This window comes from Tupaia chinensis, unplaced genomic scaffold (genome assembly GCF_000334495.1).
Source record: "Tupaia chinensis unplaced genomic scaffold, TupChi_1.0 Scaffold000605_1, whole genome shotgun sequence".
Lineage (NCBI taxonomy): Eukaryota > Metazoa > Chordata > Mammalia > Scandentia > Tupaiidae > Tupaia > Tupaia belangeri.
Genome location: NW_006160123.1, coordinates 1305894 through 1323506, shown reverse-complemented (window position 1 = coordinate 1323506; position 17613 = coordinate 1305894). Strand labels below are relative to the sequence as shown.

The 17613-nt window shown below is 50.1% G+C and overlaps 1 protein-coding gene across 1 annotated transcript in view; it reads right to left on the bottom strand.

Moving 5' to 3' along the window:
* The window catches only part of PLA2G4D (phospholipase A2 group IVD), a 26910-nt gene extending 18145 nt beyond the window's left edge, over positions 1–8765 (bottom strand). Inside the window, exons 1-5 of the mRNA XM_006158655.1 lie at positions 8715–8765; positions 3776–3848; positions 3473–3609; positions 749–880; positions 59–99 (exon numbers count right to left, since the gene is read on the bottom strand). Coding sequence (XP_006158717.1) covers positions 59–99; positions 749–880; positions 3473–3609; positions 3776–3848; positions 8715–8759 — 428 coding nt within the window. The 5' untranslated portion in view covers positions 8760–8765. The remainder of the gene's footprint in view (positions 1–58; positions 100–748; positions 881–3472; positions 3610–3775; positions 3849–8714) is intronic.
* Positions 8766–17613: the final 8848 nt, after the last annotated feature.

Sequence of the window (17613 nt, the reverse complement as noted above, 5' to 3'; positions counted from 1 at the left end):
TTTCCCTGAGTGGAGCTGCGGTCCTGAGCTGCTCCCCGGGCTGTGTGCTATCACTCACGTCTTTTCCAGCAGGAACTCCACGTCCAGCTCCTCCTCTCCCTGAAATCAAAGAGGACGGGCAAGTCGTCAACATTTACTCATGTCCTTAGAGGTGCCGCAGTTCCATGTGAGGGAGGCACGTCACTACAATTACTTCCATTTACAGAGGAGGGAACTAAGGCGGAGGACAGGACGGGCTAGCCGCCCCAGTGAGCCACCGCTGGTAAATCTGCAGAGAACGGGTCTCCCTCCCTCCGCGTCCTCCAACTCTGGGCAAGGCTGAAGGGAAGACTAGGAGCCCAGCCAAACCAGGCTTGAGATGCCCAAGAGCCACTTCTTCTACCCCTTGTGGGGGACGCCAGAGCTCTGCTTCCCCCACGGCAGCCTGCAGCAGCAAGAGGACCGAGTCCTTCACGGAGCAGGACATGACAGAGCCCTCTACTGCCCTTCAGGTTGGTTCTGCTGTGCTGTGTTTCCAGGAAGGTTTGGAAGTTCTCCTCTTAAACCTTCCTGCCACAGATGACTACAATTTCTCCATTGGGTGATTCAATCTACACCCATGAAGTCAAGCCTCTCCTATGGAAATGCAAGTGTCTCTGGAAGAGATTTACACTTTCTATGCATGCGTTCAGCAGCACTGCAACCTGAGAGAGAAACAGCACCTTCCCTAGCCTGGAGCAGGAAGAGGGGGGCCTAGGCTCCCGCCCACCTGGGGACTCCGGGAGAAGGTCTTCTGGAGCAGCTTGCCTGGAGGGACTTCCGAGACGTCATAGAGGACCTTGAAGCAGATGTCATCCTCTGTGACTGAGTCCTCATCATAGATGCTCAGCTCCAGAATGTTCTAGGAGCCAGGAACAGAAACAGCCTATTACTACTCATTACTCACACCATGCCCAGAGCCAGAAAAGATTATCATGCCCCCACACTTTCATACTTCAAAATATCAATAACTGGGACCAGCAGTTAATGTAATGGCTATGTCGCTGGATTCCCATGTAGTTGATTGTGGTTCGAGTCCCAGACCTGGTAACTTAAACTCACGCTGGGCGCGTGTGAGTGCGTGCCCAAGATCCCAAGAGGAGAACAGAGTAGAAGGGATTGTGGTGTGGCCATCCTCCCTGGGGGGTGATTTCTCACTTTCTGTCTCTCTTTCGCTCTCTGTCTTTCTGGTGAATGCACATATCCGATGGCGAAAACCTCTCAAAAAAAAAATATATATATATATAGAGAGAGAGAGAGACATATATATATCAATAACTGTAAAACTTTTAAAAAGTGTTGTAAAAGGGCAGTGTTGGCACATTGATTAAGGTGTTGGACTCTCATGGCTGACCACTGTTCGCATCCCAGACTTGGTGGCTTGCTGTCTCACTTTCTCTCTCTCTCTCCTCTTTCTAGAGAGTGCATGTTCCCCATAGCAAAAATGTTTTAAATGATAATGATAAATAAAATTAAATATTTTCTTAAAGTGCCATATAATGAAATCCAGGGAAGTTCTAATTCCCCCTCATTTTTTCTCTATTCATGATAGAACACAAATGTGTGTGTGAGCACCTAAGAGAAAAAGAGCACCCTCTACAGAGACTGGTCACACCATGGTCCCCTTCTTTCAGTCCTCCAGCCTATCAGATCCTGGGTACTTGCACACATGCCTGTGTGTTCCAGGCCAACTGGGTTGGGGATTTGAACTGTGGCTGCCACGTGGGATCCAGTTTCTCTTGAGCAGTACATTACCACTGCTCCATGGAGCTGGCCTCCTTCATTCTTCTAAAGTTTATTTATTTATTTATTGAGAGTGAGCAAGACCAGCACCCTAACAGGGTTTCACACTGCTGCCCCGGCAGCCCTCCAGCCGGGATGATGGGCACATACCCAGTGTGTGCAGGCGGACCGGGGAGCCAAACCCATAATCTTCCATATAGACCCAGCTCTGCTTGAGCAGCACATTACTGCTACACCACTGAGTCAGCCTCACTTTTTGTTTTTATCAAAAATAAAATTCAGGGGCCCAGCAGATGATGTGGTGGTTAAGGTGTTAGACTCCCACATGACTAACTATAGTTTGAGTCCCAGACCTGGTGGCTTCCTTTCATTCCCGTTTTCCCTGACTCTCTCTCTCTCTGGAGGAGCACACATGCCCTATAATAAACTTAAAAGATAATAATAATAAATAAAATTAAAGAAATAAATAAGAAAAAAATTAATAAAATTCAGTCAAGCCAGCAGGTGGCACAGAGGTTAAAGTGGCTGGATACCATATGGCCAACTGGGCAGTTTGAATCCCAGACTCAGCAGCTTGAAAATCTCACCAGGCATGCCAAAAATCCCGAGAGGAGAATGGAGAAGGGATGGGCTGTTGCCACTCTCAGGGGCATGATTTCGCCCTTTTCCTCCTCTCCTTCTTTCTCCCTTCTCTGCCTCTAGCAAGTACACATCCCCCACAGCAAACAAACAAACAAACAAAGCTTAATTTGAAAATTAAGAAAAAAAAAATCAAAGAATTATCTCTCAGAACCAGCAGATGGCTTAATGATTATGTTGCTGAACTCCCCCATAATTGACCACACTTCGAGTCCCAGCCCTGGCAGCTTAGCAACTCACACTGGGAACACTCGTGTGTGTGTGTGTGCCCAAAATCCAGAGAGCAGACTGGAGAAAAGATTGCAGTGTGGTCACCCACCACCCCCCCCCCCCAGGAAGGGAAATTTTCGCTTTCTGTCTCTCTATCTCTCTGTCTCTCTCTGGCAAGCACATGTGCCCTATAGCAAAAATATCTCTCTAGAAATTTTTTTTGCTATAGGGTATGTGTGCTTGTGATAGAGAGACAGAAAGCACACTCGGGAGGTCGGGGGGGGAGGGGGATGGCCACACCACAATGCCTCCTCCATTCTCCTCTCAAGATTTTGGGTACACACACATGTGTGTCCAGTTTGTTTTTCAAGCTGCCAGATCTGGGTCTTGAACCACATAGCGTGTGGGATCTGGCTGCCCTTATGAGCACCACCACCGGCTGGCTCTCTCTCTAACGCTAATCCACCTCTACCTCTATCTCTGTCTCTTTGTTGCTATCTCCCTCTTCCCTGTCTTGCCAGTTCCCTAAGGCTTACCCTAAGGAATGTGCCAGGCCCTGCTTTGTGGTCTGTGCACTGTCTCACTTAACCCCACAGCAGCCCAGTCAGGAGAGGACTCTCACTGTCCCCGTTCCACAGAGAGGCCTGGAGAGGCCCTATATTGCCACAGGTGTGTCCTACAGCCAGCAGGGAGGACCATACCCCTTCCCTCACATGTTCTCTCACACACAGCCTGGGCTGGGGCACAGACACCCCCCCAAAATGTCTCCAACAGAGCCCTGGAGGAAGTGTGCTCTACTCCAACCACTCTCCCTGTGGGGTACAGCCCGTACAGTAAGTGGCCCGGACATGCCAGCCTTTACCTTGACCTGACTCTGGATTAGGAAACGGAAGGTCTCATTCCACACGGGGTTACTGGAGTCAGTGACTGTTTGGGTCCTGTACTTCATTCCAGGTGCGGTTGGCAGCTGCAGGACCACGTATGGGTCTGCCTCGCTCACTGTCAAGGCCAGGAAAACCGCTGTGAGAGAGGCGTCCTCACACCTCCTCCAGGGGCCTCCTGGGTCCACCATGGTGGCCCAGATCAGCCCCAAGGCACTCGTCTGATCCCTTCCCACGCGTCTTGCCCTCCCTGTGCTCACTGGAGCCAGGAACCAAGTACTCACACAGGTCAGCCCGGGGCAGGCGTCGTGCCTCCAGGACCCTCACGGTCAGCCAGCAGCAGGCAGAGGCCTCCACCTGGAGAGAGAAGTCAACTAGTCATCCCTTCTGCACGCTGGAGCAGCCGCGCAACACCAGGCCCTAGGCAGGTTCCCCAGACTTGGTGACGCTGTCATGCTGCCAGTCATGCGGGGAGCGTATCCTGGGAACCATCTGTCCTTGAGGTCATGGTTCTGGGCTGCAACAGTTGGAGAATGTCAGGTCACTCTGGGGTGGAATCTGAGACCTCTTCTCCTACAGGGACAGGAATGCACAGTGCAGGGGACAGAGCAAGGAGAGGGGGACAAAGGAGTAGCCACCACACTGGGCAGTTCGGGAGCAGCCACAGCCAGAGCTCCCAAGGAAGGCAGCCTTTCGGTGACACAAGTGACCCTGCTGCCCAGCACCCTACTTTCCAGTCCTTCCAGATAGGAAGTGGGTGCATGATGCTAGGGAGGCTGAGGCCCAGGGAGCCCAGGGCAGGTCTGTCATATCCCCATCTGCTCAACCCAAGCTCAGCCCATGTGCACTGTCTGGGATGTGAGTAAGGAAATCCCAAGAACATCAGGCTGTCCCAGGGTGGTGTGGGCAAGAAGTCGCTGTGAATTAACTAGGCCATGGCAGACCACACACAAAGCCCAGGTGCTGTGGGACAAGAAGCTGCATGGCAGAAGCTCAGGGACAGAGAAGTTGGGCAGAGAGTAGGTGGCAGGAGGGAAAGCAGAGGGCAGCAGGATGTGGCTGGGCCCTGTTGGGGACAGGTCACTAGGGGATAGCCCCAGACCCCACTGTGGAGGTCTCTGGCCTACTGGAATCCCCTGGGCCGGCTGTATGGCTCTCTGGTGCCCCCTGCGCAGGTATCTTACAAGCCCCGGGCATCTGAGCTAACGCGAATAGATCGCGGGGGGTGGGGGGGCTCTTCTATAAGCCGACGCCAAGGAAGGTGGCTGGCCTTGCATCACCTTGAAGGGGAGCTTGTCAGAGAGGACCACTTCTGGGGGTACGCTCTTCCCATGCAGGAAGAGCCTGGGCAGGGAGAGCATTAGAGCAGGGGCTGTCAGAGAAGAGTGTGACCTCTCCGAGGGCAGAGGGCAATGGGAGGCCCCCGGCCAGGAGGGGACTCCACAGGCATGGGGTGGCAAGGCCCCAAGGGGAGCCATTCATATGGAGGTGTACAAAGTGGTGCCCCCTAGAGACGTACACTCTGGTAGCCCTGGTGAAGAACCCATAGACATACTCCATGCCCACACCGGAGCTTCTGCCACTAAACAGAGGCTGCCACCAGGTTAGACCCCCTCTAAGGATCTTTTCCTGGACTCCTATTTCCCTCCACCCACTCTGCTCCCGTCTTGAGGGGGTCAAGGCAACATGGCGTTGCATGAAAGCCGTTTGATACGGCGTCATTGGGAGACAGTGTGTTCTCTGCTCTGTGCCCTCCATGCCCACCTCTCCTGGCCAGTCCCGCTTCCCTGCACGTGGTCACAACTGGTCTCCACTCTGCACAGATACCGCCCGCAGGGGCTGAATCAGCGCTCATGGGGGCCTGACTCCACTCCCCATGAAGAACCCTGAAGGGCGATGGCCGCACAAAGCTGGGTGACTCAGGGCCCTACCCTGGCATCTTCCCTGTCCTGTGTCTCAATGCTGAGTGTGCCTGCTCAGCTCCCAGGCGAGGGCACATAATCCTGCAGCAAGGAAGACTCGTTTCTGCCTTCTTGGGGATCAGGTGCAGTGCCAGCACTTTCCAGCTCCATAGGCTTAAGCTACAGGTCGTAACTAGGACTGAATGACATTTCAGACCCCTAATTCCATCTCCTCCCTGCACCCAGATTTCCCCCTCTCCTGCCACACGGAAGGTGCTGGCTGGGGTGCTGGTGCCCTGTGGAGTGTTGAGTGTCAACAAGGATTGGGGACAGGGGCAGCCCAGCCTTGCTCCCCTGCCCCTCAGGCCAAGCCAGGCCAGGACTCCACAGGTCCACAGGCTGTGTGCTAGAGGTGTCTCTAATTACTTTCTAGCCAGTCAGCACCCCCAGTTTAAGCAAGTAGTCCATTTCTCCTTCCAGTCACTGCGAGCATCACAACCACAGAAACCCTACCATTCTCCTGCAGGGTGAAACCCCCAGTCCCTTACCTTGAGGACCATCGCCAGTATAGACTACCCAGGGCATCGTATGACAGTGACAATACTTACAATGACAGGACTTTACTGGGGGCTAAAGGCAGACTCCAGAGCCAGGTTGTCTAGATTTAAACCCTAGTCCTGCCCACTTCATTGCTGTGTGACCTCCTCTGTGCCTCCCTTTCCTTATCTGAGGTGGGAATTGTATTGACTTCACAGGGTGTTCTGAGGCTCGCAGTATTAATGCCTGTAGAATGCTGAGGAGACCATTTAACCAAGACTAAGCTCTTTCTAGGCAATTGCTCTTGTTACTATTCATCAAGTGCTTGTGTTTCTAGACGCTGTGGTAAGCATACTGCATATTCTAACTTGATTTATCCTCCCTTGGCCTCATAAGACAGTACTCCCATTTCACAGGTGAGAGGATTGAGGCTCAGAAAGGTTAACTTATCCAAGGTCGCAGAATTAGGAGCTGAGAATTAGATTCAATCAAGCTCACAACCTTTGTGCTGGTCTACCTTCCAGGACTTTGCTTCTTTGTAAAAGTGCACAACTTTCTCCCCAGGCCCCGTGGATGTCTAGACACTGGAATTTCGTACATTTTTTGACTAATATAACAATTGCAGTTATATATTAACTATTGATAATATGATTATTTTCTCTGAGGGCACAGGGACTTCACTATCCCTTTTGAAGTATCCTCCCACCTGAAAAACTGCCTTGGGACCAGCAGATGGTATAATAATTATGTTGCTGGAATCCTATGTAGTCGACTGCGGTTTAGTTCGAGTCCCGGACATGGCAGCTTGAAACTTAAGCTGGGCATGTGTGTGGGGGGCACCCAAGATCCCAAGAGGAGAATGGAGGAGAAGAGATTGCATGGCCATCCCCCCCCAAGGGGGGGTGATTTCTCACATACGGTCTCTCTGTCTCTCTGTCTCTGTCTCTCCGTGAGCACACACATCCTCTAGCAAAAAATCTCTCTCTAAAAACAAAACAAAACAAAACAAAAAACACAAACAAACAAACAAGCAAACAAACAAAAAACCTGCCTTAACTGATGACTGACCCAGATGCTTCTGGGGGGCTCTCCAACCCAGCTGCCTGCAGGGCTCTGGGAGTGCCTCCTGCTGAGGGTCTTTTGGTCACTCCCTCTCCCCCTGTGCAGGGATGCTGGAGCCTAGGCCACTCTCCTCCCTGTGGAGAGCCCTGAGGCCTGTACTTGCCAGGAAGTCCTCTTGGGAGGGGTCAGGGCTGACCCCTGCCCACGGCATGTGGCCCAGGAAGCTCGAGCCCCCAGACTGGGGCTCAGAATATCTGCAACCCATGGGCCTTTGGCAAGAGGAAAGAAATGAGTAGACCTGCCCCTTCCCTTGCTGGGTCTCAGGGCCATGTGGACAGTGGGGAGGCTGGAGAGAAGAGGGGCGGGAGCCATGGACACAGCCTTCCAAAGTCAGCCTACATGGCCACTCTAGGCCACACAGCAGGCCTGTTCCAAAGCAAGTGCTGGATGCCCAGCCTGCCCTGCCAGCCAAGCTCCTGCCTTCAGGGCCCCAAACCAGCAGGAAAGAGGCTGGGCGAAACCACTGTGCTTGCCTGCCACAGGGCCCCACTTGAAGGCTGGAGCATGGGGACCCAGCCCTGGAACACCAGCTTAGTTAGGGTGAGGTGCTTCCCAGGTGTGCGGCAGACTCAGGCTCCCGCGGTCACTGAACTTGGTCTTTGGTTTGACCCCTGGGGCTGGACCCAGAGTGGGCAGAGTCAGGAAAGGGTGGGCACACAGCTTTGGCCAAGAAATGCGCTGAAGGGGGGAGTTCAGACACCTCCATAGGCAGCTATTCTGGGGTTCAGGGCTCCTGCGGGAAGAGGAGGGAGGTGATGAATGGAGCCAGGCCTGTCTGACCTCTCTCTCTTCACCCTGCAACCCCAGCTCCTCCCTGACCTCCATTGAGGACGTTTCCACTGACCTCACTAATGGATGGGTCCCCCAGCCTCAGGCTGGGGCAACAGTTATTGTCACGGAGGGGGACCCCTCTTGAGCTGCCCCCAGGATTCTTGCTATCTGGACAGACGAGTCCTCTCCATGGCAGTCAGGAGCTGCATGTCTGGCTCCAGCTCAGATCTGGGCCCCAGGGCCGAGGCTCCAGAAGCCTTGCGGCAAAGGCCTTTGGGGCAGTGGCCTTGGCACACTCGGCCCTCCCCATAGTTACTGCCTGGGGCACCAGGGGCCACCTAAGGAGCTGGTCCTGCTTGCCTTAGTCCGGGCAAAGGATGAGAATCTGGGATGAAGGGTTGAAGTGAGCAGTGGTGGACTGTTGGCCTCAGCCCTTGGGTCCAGCAAATCATAAGCAGTAGATGGAGACTGGGTCCCCAAGCTGCTGAGAAGCACAGGGGTTCCCAGGGCTTCAGCATCCCAGGAAGTCCACTGGCCTGCAGTGGTAGGCTGTGGGCCTGGTGGGTCTCCTGTGACAGACACTTAGCCACCGTGTTCTCTGCTGCGAGCCTTGGTGGGGAGGGGAAGAAGGGCCCTCCCCCTACCTAGTCCCTTGTGGTGGACATGGCTCTGCTGACCACACTCATTTCTCCATACCCCCGGTTCCATGGTTCCTGCTCACCTACCCTCCCACCCCCCAATCCAGATCCCCAAGCACAGAGCTTTCGGTCTCTGCCTCCGTCTAGCACAGACCAGGGTCCCCCTGACTTCAATAGTGTCGAGCTTCTTAGACTTCACCCCAGCCCCAGGTCCCGCCCTGACTGGTACCCATGGGCCCGGTAGACACTAGTACCTGGTGAGGATGGCCAGGTGGTCCTTGAGGTGACAGGTTCTCCATGCCAACCCTTCTGGTTCCACTCTAGGCCCAGCCCCTGCCGAGATGCCGGCTTCTGAGGTGGGCGACAGTGACTGTCCCAACGGGATGGCACTGGCTTTGAAGCTGCCAGCCTTTGAGGAGCCACGATCTTATAAACAGGTTGGGACTCCTCCCCCAGGTCGCTCCCTCTTCCAGCACCTTCCTCTCTTCCCCAAAGGCTGGGTCAACCAGCATCTCCAGAAACCTCTGGCAGGGCTCCAGGCACCACGGGGTGGAGCACCCCTTCCAGACCTGTGGTGTCAGGACCAAAGATGCAGCTGGGAGAGGCAGACAAGCGGCAGGAGCCATGGCAGGAAGCTGGTGCCCTTGAGGCTGAGAGCAGAGGATAGGGCAAGGGGCAGAGCTGAGGAAACACATACAGCTCGGCTCTGTCTGGGCTAGGCTGGCCTCTGGGGACGGGAGTTAAGAGGGCTGAGCGCCGGAGGCCATACGAGAGGCCAGCCTCGTCAGGAGCTCTGTGCAGCACGAGTCCAGGCTACAATACTAAGAGCAGCTCACTGAGGCGGCAGGCCTTGGTCTAGCGCTTCCTGGTCACCTGCCGCTGAGCACACTCCAGAGAGCTGTAGGGTAGGGACACTCTGATCACAGGCCCCTCGCCCTCCACTCACCCTCATCACCTGCAGTTCCGCTAGTCCTAGAACTCAGAATGCTATTAGAATCGAATGGCAGAATTTGTAATAAAGCTAAAAGCCCCGTGGGATACTGAGATTATCAGTATCATGGCAGAAAACTTTGCGAAGTCTTCTCAGTTCTTCCGTGGGCACGTCAGCACTAAGTGCTTTCCTGAAATGACAGGAACTCAGCCATTTTACCATCAATTCATTATATAACTGAACATTAATGAAATGGAATTGCATTTCATTAATTATTTAAAAATTGCTCCAAATCCATCTAAAACATTATTATAACAGAATCAGCCAAAACAGAAAATAAATAATGATTTAGAAACAAGCGAAAAGTAATTGAATGGGAACTTCGTCTAATCTGCATGAATCGGATGTAAAATTTAATGAAAAGCAAAATGTAAAATGTAGGAAACTACAAAGAATAACTTAAAAAGAAAAAGATTATTTTTGCCGTAGGACACATCCACTCACTAGAGAGAGGCAGAGAGGGAAAGTAAGAAGTCACTTCCCAGGGTGGATGGCCACACCACAATCCCTTCTCCTCCATTCTCTTGGGATTTCAGGCATGCACACGCACACGCCGCATCATGCATTTTTTAGGCCTCTGGGACTCAAACCGCAGAATTGGCCACATGGGATCCAGCACATTTAATCACCATGCCACCTGTTGGCCCAGGAACTACTTATTGCACAGCAGGTCATACATGAAGCAAGTTACAAAGTCACCCCCCTGGGGAGGGGCAGAACTAGGAATTCTGTTCTCTGGACAGAAAGCTCCTTGTCCCCTCCCCAGACAGAGCTCAAACTGGCTTAGAACCCACGCAGCAGGGCTTCCCTTGTCATTGGTAGACTGGCCCCAGAGCAGTCCCAGAACCATAGGAACTATACCCCCCCACAGTCACAGAGAGTGAATTAACATTTTCCTGAATAAATGCAGACCCCGCCTGGAACTGCTTGGGAGGCCTGGAAGGCAGAGCTGCAGCAGCATGCTCCCTGACATGACCCCAGCCACAGTTCTCCACAGCAGCGAGAGAGGACCAGGGACCCCGCCCCTCCACCCCCAGAGGACAGCGGGCTCCACAGGGAGGAGGGCCTGGCACTCGGCTTCCCCATCTGTGTGCTTCTGTTGGTGTGATAGATAGGCCCCATGACATTCCTGACTCAGGTTCTTTTCAAAAATATTTATTTATTTCTCCCATCAGTGAGAGACTCACAGATAGATAAATATAGAGATAGCTCCCCTATGGGTCTTGGTGCCGCAGTCCACCCCCAGCTTCAGCCTGCCCTGAATCGTGGGCATACACATGCCTGGTGTACTCAGGGTCTCCAGATGAGAACCCAGAACCTTCCCCTACACGTCGACCTCACAGAGCATGGAGTTTTACCACCGTCTGGCCCCAGGGATTCTTAATTTGGGGACAGGGTTCATGGATAGGATTTAGGGCCCTTCCAGTGGCTTCTGAAATTATATACACAATTCTGTGGGAACACGTGCATCAGAATGTTTCTGAAAAAGCGTCTGGAGTGGCCCTATCCAACAGGAATGTTGTGGGGACCACATGTGTCACACTAAATTTCCTAGTAGCTACATTAAAAGAAACATAAAGATAGGGGGATGGCAGGTTGCGTGGTGGTTAAGGGCGCTGGACTCCCACATGACTGACCACCGTTTGAGTCCCAGACCCGGTGGTTTGCTTTCTCACTTTCTTTCTCTCCCTCTCTCTCCTGCTCTCACTCTGTCTCTCTGGTCAAATTAAAGTAAAGAAATAAAATTAAATAAAATAATTCTTCTTTTAAAAAGAGGCATAAAATATAGGTAAATTAATTTTTATAATGTATTTAACCCAATAATTCAAGATATTATCAATTCAACATGTAACCAACATAAAAAATATTAAGGAAATACTTCACATTTTTTCATACTAAGTCTTCAAATCCACTGTTTCACTTAAAGTATGTCACAGTTCAGACTAACTACAGCACAAGAGTCCAGTAGCCTTATGTAGCTACAAGCTACCTTACTGGAGAGCTCAGGATTCTCAAAAATGTTTTGCGACTAGGGAACCAGCAGTTAGCGTAATGGCTATGTCGCTGGACTCCCACGTAGTCGACCGCGGTTCGTGTCCCGGACCCGGTGGCTTAAAACTCACGCCGGGCGCGTGTGCGTGCGTGCCCAAGATCCCGAGAGGAGAATGGAGGAGAAGGGATTGCGGCGTGACCATCCCCCCTGGGGGGTGATTTCTCGCTTTCTGTCTCTATGTCTCTCTCTGTCTGTCTGGCGAACGCACGCGCCCTACAGTGAAAATCTCTCCAAAAAAAAAAAAATATATTAAAAAAAAAAAAATGTTTTGCGAATATATAAATATTGAAAACTCTTACTCAACACATCGAACTTGGCTTCTCCCGCTGTGGGAGAGCCACAGGGTTCTACATGGATGAGAAGACATGTTTAGGCCCCTCCAACAGCAGTTTCTCATGAATTATGTGCCGAGTCTTAGGATTATTTTTTTTAAGAATTATTCATTTGGGAACCAGCAGTTAGCGTAATGGCTATGTCGCTGGATTCCCACGTAGTTGACCGCGGTTCATGTCCCGGACCCGGTGGCTTAAAACTCACGCCGGGCGCGTGTGCGTGCGTGCCCAAGATCCCGAGAGGAGAATGGAGGAGAAGGGATTGCGGCGTGACCATCCCCCCTGGGGGGTGATTTCTCGTTTTCTGTCTCTATGTCTCTCTCTGTCTGTCTGGCGAGCGCACGCGCCCTACAGTGAAAATCTCTCCAAAAAGAATTATTCATTTCATCTTATTCTTCATTATTTTTTTTCAACTTGGTACAAAGCACATGTGCTCACCAGAGAGAGAGAGGGAGGGCAAGTGAGGGACGAAGCCCCCAGGTTCAGGACTCAAATCGTGATTGACCATGTGGAAGTCCAGCACCTTAACCACCACGCCACCTGCTGGCCCCAAGAGACTTAGGATTTAACTTGGTTGAGACCCAAGGTGGGAGAGAGGAGGGACCAGGCTTAGAGAAGTAGAGCAGCTGGCCTCAGGTTTAAATCTTGAAGTTCTCCCATCTTGACCCTTCAAGTGCTCTGAAGAGGCAGTGGGGCCAGAAGGACAAACATCAGGGCAAGACAGAGACAGTCCAGGGACAAACAGGCTCAGCCTGGAGCAGGGCTGGAGGACACATGCTCCTCACTTAGGCCAGTGGATCCTCAAGGGAGGGACAGGCCTGTGGGCCCGTTAGGGAAGATCTGACCCAGGCAGGAGGAGGCCGTGGGCACCCTTGCTTCCATTCTGTCAGCCCTTCTCTCATGCTAGGCTTTCTTCCTACCACTCTCTCCTCTCAAAGCTGGCTACACACCTAGAGTAAGTGAACATCTATTTTTCCGTTCAATACTCAGAACTCCTCCAATTTTCCCAAATTTTCAGTGGAAAGCCAGCCCTCCTCCCCACTTCCTACCCTCTGGTTTGGGTGGTGTTCCAACTGCAAGAATGCAGCACGTAGTCAAGGCTGGCCGATCAGCTCATGGACTCGTCCTGACCACCATATTTGGTTCACTGGACTCGAGGCCCGGGCTGGTGTAATTCAAGCAAATTCTGGCACATGAAGTTCTTAAAGAGACAACTTATCATTCCTACTGTATTAAAACTTGTCAAGGTATGAAGCTGGAGCTGTTGAATGCAACTGTCTTGCCACCACAAGAGAAAAACTTGCCAGAAAATGGAACCAATAACTAGCTAACACTTACCTTGCTATGTGCCGAGCAGAGGTGGGTTGATTGTAAAGCAAGGATGCTCACACTGGGTCTTCCTCTTGCACTTTTGGGATTTGGGGCATGTATACATGCCTCATGTGTTTTTCCAGTCACTGGGTCCAAGACTCGAACTGCAGAGGCAGCCACATGGGCTCCAGTTGCCTTACCTATCATGCCACCAGCTGGCCTGGGTGTATATTTTTAAGTAATATACAAAAATAAATTATTTTATCTAAAACCAGTTGAGACCTGTCTTCTCATTCCTACATCCCTATCAGCATGGATATGGCTGTGGATATTGTTAGGGTTGGAGCAAAGAGAACTTGAGTTAGAGACACATTTATTTTCAGTTTTGTGGGGTCTATTTATGTGGTTTTCAGTCAGTTTCATTTCTAATGAAAGCGCTGCTAGACATGTAATTTAGAAATCATCTCCAACAATACTCTTACCACCCACTGTGCCGACTCACCTGGCATCGTGACACAAAGGCACATGGTCAGCAGTTGTGTGGTCGTGTCCTTTGGTGCCGGATGTGCCCTTTGTCAGAAGAAACCAGATCTGAAATACACAGAGCTAGAAACCAGTCTGGAAAATTCATCTAATCACACACATGGAACTGTAAATAGAAGATTTCGTTTTCATTGATTTCTGATCAGAGTAGAAGTTCTGTCCCCCAAAGACTGTTTTCAGTCATGCATTGAAAGCACTTTTCCATTATTCGATAGTAGTTTCAAGAAACAGAATCTTCCCAATTTCTGTGCCATGAGTGGGTAGCACGCCTACAACTTGATAGGTATTGTGGCAGATTTTCTTTCCCAAAAATGGTTGTTGCAACGATCTGTCCTGTCCATGCTCTTATAGGCCCCTCCACTCCCCCATCAAGAACTGGAGGCCAACTCCCCTCTTCTCGAATCTGGTTTATGATGGTCTCAGAACTTGCAGGGTGTGAGGGAGGTGGCACGGCTCGACTCCTAAGATCAGATCATAAGGAGACTTTCTCCTTAAGAGCTGAACACTCCAACTTAGAGCCCTGGGCCATCAGGTGAGATGCCCAACACCCCTGAGTCCACCCATCTGGCTGTGGAGATGCCAGCCACATGGACAAGCCCCTTAATTGGCACTCGAATGGGCCATCTTGGTCTCTGGGTCCGCCCACCCAGGTTTTAGACACTTGGACCAGTAAGCCTTCCTTTAGACCATTCCAGCCTTGGCATTTGCCACCCCTAGCCTATGGCATTTCTGAATTTCCGACCCACAGAATCTGTGAGCCTAATAGCGTGGTTGTCATTTTTTGCCATTATTTTGGGGGTGGTTTGTTACATAGCTGTAATCAGTAAATCAGAGGTTTCCCAAATTTACTAATAGTTCTGAAGTTTTAATAAGTTGTGAAACTACCAATAATTAGTCATTATTAACTATTGATCTTTTTTTTTTTTTTGAGATTTTTGCTATAAGATGCGTGCGCTCACTGGAAAGACAGAGAGACAGGAAGTGAAAATCACTCCCCAGTGGGGATGGCCACACAGAAGTCCTTCTCCTTCATTCTCCTCTCAGTATCTTGGGCATGTGTGCACATGAGCCTGCCAGGAGGTTTACGCCACTGGGTCCAGGATTTGAACTGCAGTCAACTATGTGGGACTCCAGCGTTGTAATGATTAGGTCATATGATGATCCCACTATCAATAATTATTTTAAAAATTTTAATCACCTAGATAAGAGGAAAGATTGCTGTCTTTTTTAACTAAGGAAAACGATATTACAAAATTGGCGTTGAAAGGAGGCAAGCAAGGAGTATGCACACAAACAAGAAGGAGTGCACCTGCAGTTAATAAATACAAAGATCCATGGATATTCAGCTTGTCCTGAAATTTGGGTATTTGTCAGCCCTTTATTCTTATTTTTAAAATTTCACTATAGATTTGGACCACCAGATGGCATAATAGTTATGTCACTGGATGAAACCATTGTGGTAGTTGACTACAGTTCGAGTACCAGACCTGGCAGCTTGAAACTCACATCGGGCACATATGCATGCATGCCCAAGATCCCAAGAGAAGAATGGATGAGAAGGGACTGTGGTGTGGCCATCTACCCTGGGATGTGATTTCTTGCTTTCTGTCTCCCTGTCTCTCTCTGATTCTCCATTGAACACATGCACCCTATAGCAAAAATCTCTCTTTAAAAAAATAAATAAGTAAATATAAATAAATAAAATATGTGTTCTGGCATGGTTTCTGTTATTGTTGCTGTTTTATTATTATTATTATTATTACTATTATTATTATTTGACAGGGTCTCACTATACCAAGATTCTCCTGCCTTAGCCTCCCAGGTGGTACCACAGGTATGCATCACTGCACCCAGCTCTTTTTTGACGAGATCTTGCCGTGTTGCATAGGTCAGCCTTGAGTTAACAATCCTCCTGCTTCAGCGTCTCTGAGTTCTAGGATTACAGGCATGTGACACTGTACCTGGCCTATGGCTAGGCCAAAATTAACTCAGTCCTCCCATGTGATCCCAGTCTTCAGGGCACAGTGTATTGCCTGGGCCTGGTATTATTTCTTTTATTGTTTTAAATAAACATTCACTTTTGTATCTAATTATGTATCAACTTTTTTTTATAATTTTCAGGTTCCATAGCATATAGCCCTTGTGTTTCATGGTTCAGACCACTTTATATAAAACATCTTTATTCATCCCCAAACCCTATGCAGCAGCCTCTTCTATTATCCTCACTTTACAGATGAGACAACTGAGGCAGGAATTTGTTGAAGAACTACCCTCCAGTCAACCTGGGAATCTAGCCCAAAGGCAATATTCTTAATACCTGAAATATAGTCTCTCTCCAGGAAAAGTACAGGCAAGAGGAAACACAAGAGAGTTCCTGGATTAAGCTTTGTATGAGGGAGTCAGTCTAGTCCTTAGCTTTTCATTTGGGTCTCAGTCCATCTCCATCTACTTCAACTCAGAAAAGAAGGGTTCAGTCATTCTCCTCCCTTTAGCTTCCCCTAGAATAACACTTCCTGACAGTAACATATGAGAGAAGGTAGCTGACAGGGATGGAGAAAGAGATGGAACCATGTCTGACTGAGTCTCAATTCCAAGCAAAAGCCATGAAGCAGGTGGTGGGACAATTGCAAGCTGTATGGTGTGAGGTAGGGATGACACATGCTTTGCATTCAGCACTAATTATCATGTCAAGATATGGGCAGGTCTGTTCTCTTGCCTCATGAGGAAATGGTTATTCACTCTGTTGACATGAGAGACAGGATCGTTTCCTGTTCAGGACTGCTCAGGACCAAGTAGTACCTTCTCATTTTAGACCTATTGAAAACAATGAGCCTCTTTATTTATTTATTTATTTTGGAGAGGTTTTTAGGTATAGGGCGTGTGCGCTTGCCAGAAAGACAGAGAGAGACAGAGAGACAGAAAGTGAGAAATCACCCCCCAGGGGGGATGGCCATGCCGCAATCCCTTCTCATCCATTCTCCTCTCAGGATCTTGGGCACGTACACACATGCACCCAGTATGAGTTTAAGCCACCGGGTCCAGGACTCAAACCACAGTTGACTACATGGGAGTGCAGCAACAATATATGAGAGAAGGTAGCTGACAGGGATGGAGAAAGAGATGGAACCATGTCTGACTGAGTCTCAATTCCAAGCAAAAGCCATGAAGCAGGTGGTGGGACAATTGCAAGCTGTATGGTGTGAGGTAGGGATGACACATGCTTTGCATTCAGCACTAATTATCATGTCAAGATATGGGCAGGTCTGTTCTCTTGCCTCATGAGGAAATGGTTATTCACTCTGTTGACATGAGAGACAGGATCGTTTCCTGTTCAGGACTGCTCAGGACCAAGTAGTACCTTCTCATTTTAGACCTATTGAAAACAATGAGCCTCTTTATTTATTTATTTATTTTGGAGAGGTTTTTAGGTATAGGGCGTGTGCGCTTGCCAGAAAGACAGAGAGAGACAGAGAGACAGAAAGTGAGAAATCACCCCCCAGGGGGGATGGCCATGCCGCAATCCCTTCTCATCCATTCTCCTCTCAGGATCTTGGGCACGTACACACATGCACCCAGTATGAGTTTAAGCCACCGGGTCCAGGACTCAAACCACAGTTGACTACATGGGAGTGCAGCAACAATAGCCATTACACTAACTGCTGGTCCCAGATGAGCCTCTTTTAAGGCAAGGGACAGGCTATCGTGAAGCCAAACCATCCATTCACCCAACAGATATTTACCAGGTGTCTACCATAAACCAGGCAGAGAGCCAGGTGAGTAAAGACAGGCTTGATCTTCACCTCAGGAAGCTCCCATTCAGTGAACAAGAGACACTGCTTCTCTCTCAACCAACAAAGCAAGCCAGGGTTTTGGAACCTCCGATATTACCCTGCATGCTCTGGGGTGCTAGGACAGGTTTCTGA